We start from the raw sequence: 14,288 nt of genomic DNA on the forward strand, positions 1-14,288 counted from the left end.
TCCTCTGCTGATCAAAATATTGGCAATAGATTATTCCATATGTATGTCTCCCCACTAGTATGACACTCAATCATCCTAAGATCGACATGCTCGAATATTGCATGGTTTGAAAGGTTGTTATTAATGGACTTGCAGTATAAAAACCAACACTTCAGATACTTCAGGTGAAAGTCTAGAAATGATCAACAGGATATACGTACAAGTTGTCATTACATTTAAACGACATGGATGTGATGCCAAAATTCAAGTAGCACAGTTGAACACAGAATAAAAAGTTGAGCAATGTTTTCCATCATTTAAAAAAAGAACTTGAGGCATTCCAGCATACAGAAAAACTCCAGAGTAAATAAGCAGACTACATATGACCTGAATTTAAAGGGTTTATGACTACCAAAGAAAGCATTCAAATTTCATATACCAGAGAACTGTCAGGGCCTGCTTCTTTGGATGTCCTCGAAAGTCGGGGTTTGTTTTATGCTCCAAAATCCACACGACAGCTCCTATGACGAGAAAAAAGGCACCAGTAGTACACCACATTTGTAATGTGAAGGGCTGCAGGAAAGCCCAAGTGCCACTCGAACTTCTTGTTTGCAGAGGAGCCACCACAGCTAGACCAGCTTCTATGTAAGGCTGCGTGAAGTCCACAATCTTCGAACGATTTGTCACAATCGTAATGTCACCCACTGCTGCATCAAATTTCTGTAAACATTCCACTATTAGTATCTGCATTGAATATGGAATTGTGAATTAATTTTGATACAATGACCCACGTTATGCAAGGACTATGTCGGGGCTTATGATATTGTATTATTATAACATTGGATTATCAAACATCTTAGTACGTACCAACCTTGGAAGCAACTTGTTGCACAAGCCCATCATAGTCCGGATTCAAGTTTCCATCTCCAAAAGGTACAAACGTGTATGGAAAAGCATAAGGTAATAAGTTCACTGCAGCAACAAACACATCAATACAGAATCCATCCATCATTTTGTTACTTTCTATTCTCACAAACTCTTGAAATCCAACCTTTCTGGGCACGCCTATGAGAAGGTGTTTGCCATTGTCTGGCAATGCCCACCCACGTGGCACCAATTTGTTTTCACCTGGCCATATTACATCATACAATTTCTGACCACTGTGTGTGGCATGCGAGCTGGAACCTCTAATATCTGGAGGAATGACAGATAGTCCAGATTGATTTGTCCAGTAACCAAGTTTGCGATACCCTGTTCCAACAATATTGATGATCTCAAAAGTAGAACCAAGTAAGTCCCCATTCTTATCGAAATTCACTGGACCAGTCAATCCTGTAAAATTAGTTTGTAACAATATGTTCTGCAGTTGTGGACCTCCTCCAAAGACCTTTAGTTTTGCTAGCTCTGTTTTGCTTCCACTTGCACTAGATATCTGAGGATAATCTGTAAAAGAAACCTTTCCACCTTCAGTTAAGAAAGTATCAATAGAATGAGCAATTGCCCAAACTGCATCATAAGCATAGAGTCCAAATGCATTTAAGCGGGCATCAACACTCCCAGCTTTGTTTAGATTGTTCCATCTAACAGTAAAAGCATGTTCCTGATCTGAAAGTGGAATATGCCGACGTAAACTGATGACTCCTTGGAGTGAGTTCATGGTATCATAATCAAGTGTGGTGGAATCCAAAGCAGAAGACAGCCAATCTGTAGCAATCCAAACATAGCCATTGCTCAACATTCCAAGGTACAGTGCTTCAGAGAAAAGATTCAGACCTGCATCAGGATTCATATGTACCACAAATATTCGTGACTCCAACAATGCCAACTCCACCATGACACTGCCGATTTCATTTTTACTGGCTCCAGGAGGCAATGCTGCTTTATAAACAATTTTAGCTCCTACATTTCCAAGCACATCACTCAATGCAGATATTCCATTTCTCCCATAGTCATCATCTATATACACAGCCACAATATTCTTCCAGTCATAGTTGCCAATCACGGCAGCAACCGCTGTCATTTCATATAAATCACTGTGTGCAATGCGAAGAAAATAAGGGTATTGTAATGAGGATAGAGTTGGATCTGTTGCTCCAAATGACAGAACTGGTATGTGGAGTTCATTTGCTACACTTGAAACAATATGAGCCAGCACAGAGAACTGTGGCCCTACGATTGCTACATTGTTCTTTTTCATTAACTCCAAAGCTGCAATTATAAAGCAATATATAGAAACATCAGCCATGACTTTATTTACTTTAACTCTTATGAAGAAAAGATCTTCCAACTTCCTAAGAAAGCCCAAGATGGAAATGAAGTTGATGCTACAGAAAATTAAAGAAAATATAATGGAAGAAAAGTTATGAATAATATGACTTTGATCTACTTTCAAGAATTGCCTGCCAAACACATCAAGGGATGATAAAAAAGAAGCAAATATTGAACCAAGAGGATGGATCTCACAAAATAAAATTGTTACCCCTTATAATGTATTAGGTCACATCTGTGATTTTTATTGCAATCTAATTGCACACGATAGATATTTTTTATGACATAGATTGATCATTGGACAGATAGAGAGGGTATTTTATGGACACACACTTTCCCTGCCATTACCCTTATTATTCTACTGACTAACTGCCTGAACAGTTAGGTGTGTGATGTCTGTAGGAGAGTGGATAGTGCAGAGTGATTTGCCTGTGCCAGTAAAACCTAGTAGGAGCACCATTGATTGACCAATGACGCATGACTTGTAGAGCACCAGTGCTACCTTGATGTGTTTCAGTGATATGATGATATATTTAGTATGAGGTATCCTTCTTCAAATGGTTCCAGGATGGTTAGTGTGGTTCAACATGATGTATACGATGGTGTGATAGAAAACTGTTTAGGGGATGATTTCTTTAGTACATTGGGTTCTAATTCACATGATGATGGCACATTCCTATGATTGATATCATTTTTATCATTTTTATTGGAATGCCTAGCTTATTGACCCTGTTGTCGCACAGATTGTCACGACAATGCTCAGACCGGGGGCTGCCACCCTGATCCCCGATCTCTCTGTTTAAGCCTGTCTCCTGCGGCTAAGAGGGGTAGACCCTATGGGGCAATGGATGACCAACTATGGACCAATTGGGTTGGGAGACACAAGGGGAAAAAAGCACTTAATTGATTTTATAAGTTAATAGACCAGTGCCTTATAAAATAAATGATTAGATGATTATTTATTAAATGTTGCAAAAGTATAAACCATGTAAAACAAACATTTATCATCAAATAACCCAAGCAATGCAAGATATTCAACAAATGCACAACGCCTTAACGATGATCCAACAATTAAACTTCAAGAAAAATTAAATGCTTTAAATGATCATAAAATTTAAATGCTGACTAGTTATCACTTTCACATAGCTAATCTTCAAATGAACATTTAATCATGTTTAACCACATAAAAATGATAAACATTAATCCCACGTCAAAAATCTATTAGCCTTAACGAAATATACCAAAATTTAAAAACGTGACAAAAATACGCTAAGACAAAAATGCGATACAAAATAGTTCAAACAAAACAACTTTTTATGATATATATATATATATATATATATATTATTTTTATAAAATTTTTAAGGTCAAAACAAAACAAAGCTTGAAATCCTAACAAAGTTAAAATCTATTTTTTTTTTTTTAATTTAAAAGGAACTTTTTAACGTTTATTGAATTTATTTATTTTTTTGATTGATTTTTAAATAGAACAAAAATTAACTAAACAAAAGTTAGAGTAAATAAAACTTAAAAATTATAAAAAATAAAATAAAAATTATTAATACTAAACTAAACTAAGAGCTAAAAATTTAAAACTTAAATTCTAAACACTAACCCTAAGTCCTGACTATGATAAAATACATCAACGCATATAACTAAATCCTAAGCTAAACTGAATAAAATCGAATGGGTTCACGGCTTTTTTTTTGATATTGAAACAAAAACCAAAACTAAATTAAAAATAAAAATTAAACTAAACTAAACTCACAGCTAAACCGAATGAAATCAAAATAAAGGCTAATACCTCATCTGAGCTATACATCAACAAAAAAAAAACTAAAATCAAAACGTTTACCCTTAAGACCCTAATCGTATCAGATGTTTGATAATAAAGAAATGAAAATTGAAATGTTTTGAATTTTTGTTGTGTTGGTTTTGCAGGTTGCGTAGGCAACGAAGGCAGCACAACAGGGCTGGATGAGGGGCAACGGATACAATGGCAACGTTTGATCGAACAGCAAGAGCAGCACGCAGGAGGAAGACGGGTTCGAAACAGGCAGCGAAAATGGGTGATGAGCTTATTGCGAGTGAAGGCACGCTGACAGCAAAGGGAACAGGTTTGAACGCTGGCGAGGAAGGTTATGGACGCATTTTTGCAGGTGATCAACGGGTATGGCAAATGCGATGGAGGGACGGCTGCTGCGTGAGGAGAATCAACGGGCAGACAGCGCGAAATGAGTGATGCATGAAGAATGGAAGGAACGCGCAGGACTATGGCAATGTGTCTAGCTGACGTTTTAATTTTTTGCAGGTTGATTGGTGGAAGGAAATCGAACAAGGAGCCACGATGCAACAAAAAAAATAATGACTGCAGGTGACGGAAATACGATGAGGGGATAGCGTTTCGAATAGTGAGGTGCACATGAAGGGCAGCGTTGAGGGCTGACTGCGTGGGAGAGAACAAAATTCTGGAGCAGAGGATTCAGTTTGAGAGTGTGTGGGGGGCACGATGGGCAGCAGATGGTTGGATGCAGGAGACACGCGGATCTGCCAGCAATGGCAACTTGTGTTTGTAGCTTCAAGGGGATGAATGGCAGCGCTTGGTGCTGTAGAGATATATATAAAACAAAACGTATATTTGCCTCAAAAATTTCAAAACGTTCCTGCAACACAATGAAACCTTGAACAATAGCAAGTAGTTGATCAAACCCTCAAAAAAAATTTCGAAAAACCCTGCAAGAATTGAGCCTGAAGCCAGTTCTTGCCCTCCAGGCAGCAGCGGAAAACCCTTGAAATTTCCTCAGAAATTGTAAAAAAATTTAAATCAATCTGCTTCAGATTGCCTGATGGAAACCCTGAAAAACCTTTAAAATCTGTACCTGCAACCTGCAATGGCAAAAACAGATCACCAGAAATAAAATGTACAAAGAAAAAACCCTAACAGAAAATCAGCTAAATAATTACAGATTAAAGACTCTAAATAGTTAGATTTATCGTTATGCCACAGAAATATTTTCAAACTTTTAAACTTAATGTGAGATGCTTCAAAAAACCCTGCATGCATTCATAAAAAATTTCAGATGATAAGCTCGGGATTAAAACTAGCTGGGCTCTTTCAGAAAACACAATTTGGAAGTTGGCTGGTTCAGCCGAGAACTTCCCTAACGCCCAGTAAACTCAAAACTAAAATTTCCTGCACAGCTTAAAATCAACCATTAACATAGAGGGAGAAAACAATAGCGAAATCCAAATCAAATGGAGATACCTGCCATTATATTTCAGAATCTAAACTATCATTTAAACCCCAGAGATCAGACAAGATACCTGTGCCTGAATCAATCTTCATCAAGCTATTATCGATGACTGAAAATAAAATTATGCAGAAAAATAAAAGATCTTACAGCATTTCCAGAAGAGTAACACCAGCAAGATTTTTAACCCCAAAGTCTTTCTTTATTGCACAAAAAATGACTACAAGAGAGCTTTCTTTAGCACCAGACTCTCAGATCTAATCTAATCTCAAATGACCCCTAGCACCCTATTTAAAGGAAAAATTCCCAACGGCTAGTTCGAGTGATCCATGTCAAACTAATCTCGACCGTCGATGAGGATCAGATTTCTTTTAATCTCATCCGTCGAATTTTTAAATGCATTTTAATATATTAAAAAATTAAAATTCTGCATTTATTTACTCAAAATTTTGACTTATTATTATTTTTTTATTTTTTTAAATTTTTATTTATTTATTTTTAAATTTTATTTTATTATATTTTTTATTTTTTAATTTTTTTTAATTTTTTAAATTTTTATTATTATTTTCATCTATTTTTTTAATTTTTTAATTTTTTAATTTTTTTTATTATTATTTATATCTTTTATTTTTTATTGTTGGATCCTCGAACTTAGCCTTTGGAAAAATCACCTAGGACCTAGGACTTAGGACTTATGAGGGGATTAAAACATTTTCTAACCCTCAAGACACTTTACATCATGACTTTTACAATTTTACATCTCAAGGGGGAAAACCCATTTGACATAGACCCTCATAGACCACCCAGTTCTGCAACCAAATATAATCTAGCAGATCAACGCACTAGGATTCCCCTAAGATTTTAATGACAAAATTCATTCCGGCTTTGGGGTTAGGCTGAAGGAAAACTCTGCCGATCATGGATCGGTGAGACAAAAAACCTTCTGGAACGTAGATTATCACTAGAAAATTAGGTCCACCTAGGCAATTTACATACATGACTCAAATATTGCTAAGATTATTTATAATTTACACATGCAGACTGGGTTTACAACATAACATGATCAAGTCGATGATGACTGTCGAATGGCACGGACACGTTGATCAAGCGCTATCCCTTTTGTGAAGAAAAGGGGGGGTACTGCTATGGGTAGTTGACACGTAGTGGTCAACAGACCCCTTTCACATGGTTCTAGAGATGATTGCTGGTTCATTCAATGTGGAGACACCTTCGTACTGGGGGTGCCCTAGCTCATGATGGTATAGTTGTTGTTTAATTCACATTATTATAGCATATACCTTAGTCTAGATGAAGCACCAGCCTTTGTGCACACATGTTCATGTTGATTTGATTATATAGAGGTAGTTTGACCACATTTTGACCATGTTGAGGCCTCTTTGCTTGAACACTTGGGTTGATTGACTTGGTTTCACATTGGAGAGCGGTTATTTGAGCATGGATTGAGTTATTTTAATTTTTGATGGAACAACCACCTAATTGGCACATATGTTGAGGCGATCATCCTATATATTATTATTTTATGCCAATTATTATAAGCAGACTGGTCATCAAAGTGGTTGACCCCAAAAATCAGAAACAAAACAGATCAAATAAAAATACACGAAATATTCAAATTTTGTGTATATATATATATATATATATATAGATATATATGCATCCATGTGAATCCGTGCCATTATACACAAATATGCAAAGTTTCTCGTGTATACAGTGAGGGTGCATATAACCAAAATAGCACCTAGTGAAATCCATATCTATACATATGTTTATTAATTATACGAAGATATGGTTCTTTGAGATGGAAGGAGATTTGGAAACCCAACCCTAGCCGCTCAATCTTTGCACCGTTTGCATGGATTTTCTGCAGATCTCTTCTACAGATCGCTCAATGGTGAATCCTTGTGATTTGGCGAATAAATTTGTTTGTTTTGCAGGTATGGTTGTTGGTCAAGCTAGCTCTTATTCGGTTTCGTACATCTCTATGTTGAAGTCTGGTTCTGGCCTTCCGGTGGTACAAGAAATTTCTTCCATTATGTTCTTGTGTATGAAGAAGCTTTCGGCTGTGAAAAATATTTTTCAAAGAATGGCTTGGTTTTCAGGTTTAATGGTTACTGGCCGCGACTAGCCGATCTGCATAAATGGATCTTTGAGACATGGAAGCCCCTTTTGATGGACGAGCTGAATATTTACCCTATGGTATGAGGTTTCTTCACTATGGTTTTAGATAAGATTGAGGACAAGCAAGCTATCTGCGAAACTGGGTCGTGGTTTTGGAGGAGTGTTGGCCTTTTCATGCAGCCCTGGTAACGACATCAATTTCTACAACCTCAGTTTGGGTAAGGCTTCTGAACCTTCCCTCACATTTCTATAATCACATATTCATTTCCTCCATTGGGAATGCGCTAGGTAAATTCTACCGTAGTTGTCTTGAACAAAAAAATAAAAATTCAAGACTACTTATACTCGCATTTGTGTGGAGATGGACTTCAACAAGGGTTTTCCCACAGAGATTAATTTGATGGCTCCAAACAACGTTTGGGTACAACAGCGTGCTGCGTGACCATGAGAATATCTCATTTCGATGTAGAGCATGTTATGAATTAGGGCATGTAACTAGAAAATGCCCCAAGCGTTTCAAAATAGCAAAGACCGGAAAAAACCCTAAAGACCCAAATGGTGGGAAGGTGCACAAGTTGATCACTACACGATATTCAAAGAAGAGGAGCTTCCAGACAAGAAAGACCCAAAAGACAAGAAGGAAGTAGATTTAGTCAAAGAAACCACAACCACGACAACAGAATCTAAGCAGGGAAAATCGCTTGCCAATGTGGAACCTTTGGTCGCCAGTAAGGATTCCTCGGATGCGGCGTTAGTGGAAAAGCAACAAACCCTCATGGAAAACACATTCCCTCCAGAAACCACAAGGAATCTCGTTGAAAAGGAATCTTCTTGGGCAAATCAGGGGGATGATGAAGATTTGAAGAATAATATCGTGTAGTTGCTGAAGAACGATTTTCTGGAATTTGCAGAAAATGCAGGTTAGTTTCAAGTTGGGAAGAAAAGAAAAAGTTTTTCAAGAAGTCAAACCATATCAAAATAAAATTATAGTGAAAACTGTATTTTGGGGGTTTTTTGGAAAATATTTAGTTGAAAGGGACTGAAGTTTTCGTGTCATGGGGAACTCGTTTGAGGGTTTGGATTAATCCTCTGTACTCAATCTCAAAACCGCAAGGAAGATTAGAATATGCAAAGGTTTTGGCCTTGTTATCCAGATTTTTTAATACAAATTTCTACCTGTTTCATTTAAAAAAATTCCATATCCAAACTAAAATACATCAACAAAGAGGCTCGAAATGGCCTCTACAATCCAAAAATAAGCATTGTAATAATTCTAAACAAGTTCAACCCAACAATCAACTCAATAAATTTTTCAAATCAGCCCAAGAAACTTGGCTCAAAAATTCCAAATTGCTCAAACAAATTGTGTGAATGAAATGGAAGATGGGACCTCTTTAAATAGCATTTGGAGGTGGGCAAGGGTTAGGTTTAGTATTTCACCTATTGATTTAAAATAAAAAGGAGTTTAAGTGGTTCCTATCACTGTTTGTACTATTCCATAGGTAACTGGCTAGTTTTAGCATTTATGGCTGGTTCCATATCGAAACAGCCAATTCCAGTATGGAACCAACGATTTCTAGTTTGAACTCTCCAAGCGGATCTGTACAGCCCCAAAACCAATCAACTAGATGGTTTCCCAAAACCGCGCTAGGTCTAATTGTTATTTTATGTAGCTTAGACAGGTGTTCTAGTCTCAGATGGTGTCCATGCGGCTAAGGAACACAGTGCATTAATTTTCTCCAATACCCAAAGAAAGTTTCTAAGGAAAATTACCTTAGTTTTAGCTAGTGTATTTATTTTCCTAAGTCTAACTTGGGGAAATGGCTTAAATCGGGATTAATTGAGTTAAATCGATTTCCCAGTGACTTCTAGAAAATTCATGTGATAGGGTCAAGATGATCTTACCCATTGATTAAGATTAGATCATGGCCATTGATTTCTCAACGAGAGATTATAAGAGGAAATCAATGGGCATTTGGAGAACTGATCAAAGACACAAATTTTCAGTGATAGCAAGGGCACAACGATAGCGTGGATGAAACCAGCAGCGGGGTTTCAGCAAGAAAATTGAGTGAATTTCTAGAGGATTTTTTCACGAAGATTCCAATCATTCTGAGAAAAGGAAGGAGGTTGAATTAATCTACAGAAAGGTTGCATTAGCCAGTGCAAGTTATTGGGCAACAGTTCGATTTCCAGTTGTCGGAGACAGTTTCTGGAGGAGGTGCAAGTTTCTGGAGGCAGAAAATATATTGTCGGAAAGAACTTCCTGAGGCTACGGGAGTTTTAGGAGAGGTTGTGCGTATTTGTAGTTTTGTCAGTGTGTGTTGCTAGTAGAAGGTGCAAATTGCACAAGAGCCAATTTTGTTGTAGAGGTTCGATTTGGCCAATATAAGTGGAGTAAAGATATTGCCAGAGCATTGCCAGTGAAGGAAAGAAATCTATGTAATTCTCAATTGCTGAAGAATTATTAATAATATAAACCCTCATCTGTTGCACTAATTTTCCCCACACTGGGGTTTTCCCAACGACATTTTTCCAAAAATATCAGTGTTCATTATTTGTGCAATATTTTCTCAATTCTTGTGGTTTATTTGTTTTCTATGAAGTTATTGTAGCGTTTTATTCAATATTTGTCCCATACAAATTGCAGAAGACAAATAATCAAATTTGATAGGTGAATAATAACCAGTAATTGTGATGGTATTTAAAATTTCACATGCTATCAAAGCATATTTGAGGGAAGAAGAGGCACACGAAGAGAAAAGCCAAGGGTTTAAAACCCTATTCATATTCTTTAGTTTATTTGGGTTTTGCTTATTTTTGAGGGTTTGTAAAATGCCTTCATTAGGTTTGAGAGATCAAGGAAGATTGGATGGAGCCTCAAACTTTGGCATCTAGAAAACCATAAATTCCTTGTTGGAAGAAAATGATCTCAAGGAGTATGCGACCAGTGTCATAATCATTCCAATGGATCCAATACAGCGTTCAACATACCATAAGGAAGATGCCAAAACACAGAGGATAATCCTTGATGGTGTTAAGGACCATATAGTTCCTGCATATTGTTGAGTTGGATACAACAAAGAAAATGTGGGACACAATTCTGAAACTATTCAAGGATGCTAACACCAACAGGAAGCTACTTCTACGAGAAAAGTTGAGGAATACAAAGATGCACAAAGGTGAAGATGTTACCAGTTACCTCATCGAACTCAGATTGGTGAAGGACAAGTTAGATACAGTGGGAGATAAAGCAGATGATGACAAGATGGTGTGTATAGCCTTCAATGGTTTTACGAAGCAATGGGATGTATTCATCCAAGTGATCAATGGACGAGAGTCGAGACACATTACTGGTTTGGGATCAATTATGGAGCGATTTCACCCGAGAGGCGCTGAGACTCAATCTTGCCAATGGCGGAAAAAGTAGGTCTCGGAAGAGTGAGGAGCAACAAGAGAACGTGGCCCTAGTTGGGAAAGGAAAAGCGAAGAAGGGGTCCAACAAGGGGCCAAACCCAAAAGATCAGAAGAAGGACCTATCAAAGGTCAAATGTTATGGTTGTCACGAGTTGAGCGACTGTGTCAGTAATTGTCATAGAGAAAGAAGACCGAGAAGAAGGGCAAGAAGAAGATAACAACTTCAATGAGTGCAGATGAGCTCTCCAGCATGATGGATCAGGAATTCGCACTAATAGTTTGCATATCTAGCTCAACCTCACAGGGAGTCTGGTATATAGACAATGGGTTGTCATTCCACATGACCAAGTTAGAGATTACTTATCCAACTACAAGGAGGAGAACAGTAGATTTCAAATCTAGATGGGGAACAAATCCAAGTGTAATCCAATTGCAAGAGGGATTGTTCTGTTTCAAATAGATAATGGCAAGCCAATTCTGATTCATGACGTGTTGCATGTGTCAGGCTTGTGTATGAACTTGATTTTCGTATCTATCCTTCAGGATAAATGGTATGATGTTCTCTTTAGAAGGGCGCAGGTGCTATTGAAGCATAAGGATTGAAAATCACTTATAGCGATTGGAGTTAGGAGTGGTTGGTTGTGCAAGTTGCAGATGGATACTCCTAAGCAATTGGTTAGCAGCTGCAATCCGAGGGATCAAGGGGAGCTATGGCATAGGAGGATGGGCCATATACATCCTGGAGCACTTAGATTGCTTCGTGAGATGGTGATAGGTGTTCTGAAGCTGAGCACAGAGCATGACAATGTTTGCAGGGGATGTGCTAAGGAAGTTTGCGAAAGCAACTTTTCCAAGAAGTGACACTAGATCACAAAGTATTCTTGACTTAGTGCATTCAGATATATGTGGGACGATGTCTATGAAGTCTCTCAGAGGATACAAGTACTTCACTACTTTTACTGATGATATCTTCAAAAGACCTAGATATACTTCCTGAAGACCAAGCATGAGATCTTCAGTCGCTTTCAAGAGTTCAAATCTCTAGTGGAGAATGCGACAGGCAGGAACGTCAAGGTTCTTCGGTCAGACCATGGACGTGAGTACACGGGAAAAGAGTTCTAGGAGTTCTACACCAGAGAAGGAATCAAGAGAGAATGGACAGTTCCTTACAACCCACAGCATAATGGGATTGTTGAGTTGAGGAATCGTTCTATTTTGGAGGCAGCAAGAGCAACATTGTATGGCCAGGATCTGCCATGCTACTTATGGGCATATTACCACAAAATCTAGCAGGCCCTAAGGAGGGAAATCCTATAGGACAAAGAGCTAGACTTAATGCTAACAATGGGACAATGGGCTACTATCACCACAACTACTGTCCCCTGCTCTTTATGAACTTTCACCGATGGGATGAGTCTCAGTAAGATAATAATCACCTTTGAAGGATTTTCTAGGGTTTATGGTGCTAGGTCATGAGGTGGGACCTCTCAAGGGAACCTTTGTGTGATGAAATAGTGCTTCTAAAGGTACTTCGCTCCCTCTAAGAGACCTATAAAGGACTTGCACAAGACCTAGGATTTCGTGAATTATTGTGGACAAAGATACTCCTAAGATCAAGGCAAGGAAGAGAAAAGGCTTCTTATGATTTACTTTGCCAAGTATTAAGCTCATACAACCCTCAAAGAAGTCCCCAAGTTAAGGCAATACAAGTTAGTGTTTCCTTCTTAGGGCACACCTAGGGCAAGAGATTTTATGGATGAAAACCTATGGGATGCTCACCAAACTTTGAGGACTAGGAGATAAGATCCTAGGCGTGGTGTCCATGCTCTTGGAATCCATTAATTCACTCTCTAAAGCAATTCACTCTATGCCCTAGCCAAGCCGTACTAATTTAGGGGACCAAAATTTAGAAGAAATTTATGGAGAAAAATTTAGTTTGATCACCAAAGGCTTGGACCAATTCCTTGTCCTTTGGGCATATGGAGTCCAAATGCATCACGTCATTAATAATGTGGGGCAATGAGCAGACTATTGAGGGTGCCCATGGCATGAAATCATGCTTTGTACAAGATGGGAGTCACATGGCTCTCAACGCTTCACCCAGAGGTGTCAATATGATCCTCTGGTGGACTTGAGAAACAATTAAGTTGCCCAACCTGTGACGAAACCACCTTCCAATCACTATCAGGTACAATAATTTGTTAATGCATCTAAGTGAACCAAACTTGTTACTCAAGGGAACATTGAGACTTGATATTGGGTTTCCCTTCCAAATTTGTGGCTTTAATCTTGTAATAGTGTTAACTCCCTAGGTAGGAGTGGTTAATAAACAACCCTATTAGGTGTTCCCAACCCCTAAGGGGAAAGACAGGTCCTTGGTACATCCTTCAATTGATCGGTGGCATATGAATGATGATGAAAAGGATGGGGTCACAGGGGTCTTAAGGCCAAATGCCATGGTACGAGGATAACAATAATGAGGGATGTCCACATATTGGGTACATAGATGTAGGAGGGAGCATTCGTGGATACATAAGTTACACCAACCTTTTTTTTTCAACCCTCTTTATTTTTCCTTCTGCCATTTCTTAATTTTTTCTTTGTTTTACTGCTCGCGACTCCAAGAAAAGAGAGCAGTTCATTGCCCACCAAGGGTTGGGACGTGCATGGGTTCCTTAATGATGTGGGGGCACTCATGGGGACCTAGTAACCAAGGTGATGGCCATGATAAGGGGTGGAGCTCATGTTTGGCTTTTTCTCACATGCTAGTTAATGTCCCGACCATCTTTTGCATTTTATAATATTTTTTTCTTTTGTTTCTTGCTTGTGGCCTTGATATGATTTTAACTTTCTTTTAGTTGCATCAACCTTGGCCCGACCCAGATATGTGGACAAGGGGAGGTGGTTTGTGCTAGTGCCTTGTGGACCCAAAGAAGGAAAATGATGAAATAGGGCTTGTAATGTGTGGAGGGAGTGAAAAATGTGGAACGAGAAAATGGGACCTGTTACCCACTACATGTGGGTAGTATGCATAAGAGAAAATTTTCTCCTAAATTGTCCTCAACTAGCAACCGGCAACACCTTGCAGCTAACAGATAGCTTGATGTGCCACTATCTTCGCCACTTGAGCCAGCCATGCGGTCCTTTGCCCCATCTATTATGATCGTATGTTTGAAGGTAGGCCTCCCAACCTCAAAGGTATGGCTTTTCATTGGTATAGTTGAGTAATTTTAC

At 38.3% G+C, this 14,288-nt stretch overlaps 1 protein-coding gene across 3 annotated transcripts in view; it reads right to left on the minus strand.

The window, feature by feature from the left end:
- Positions 1-14,288, minus strand: part of LOC149198715 (glutamate receptor 3.1-like) — a 127,804-nt gene that overhangs the window by 21,910 nt on the left and 91,606 nt on the right. For all 3 annotated transcript variants that reach the window (XM_089402128.1, XM_089402129.1, XM_089402130.1), the window contains 2 exons: positions 851-2,187; positions 419-699 (listed from right to left, as the gene is read on the minus strand). In XM_089402128.1, the coding sequence (XP_089258254.1) occupies positions 419-699; positions 851-2,187 (1,618 nt within the window). The remainder of the gene's footprint in view (positions 1-418; positions 700-850; positions 2,188-14,288) is intronic.

This window comes from Pinus tabuliformis, chromosome 2_1, assembly GCF_031772625.1.
Source record: "Pinus tabuliformis cultivar Carrire ecotype Pingquan chromosome 2_1, CPIR1, whole genome shotgun sequence".
NCBI classification, from domain to species: Eukaryota; Viridiplantae; Streptophyta; class Pinopsida; order Pinales; family Pinaceae; genus Pinus; species Pinus tabuliformis.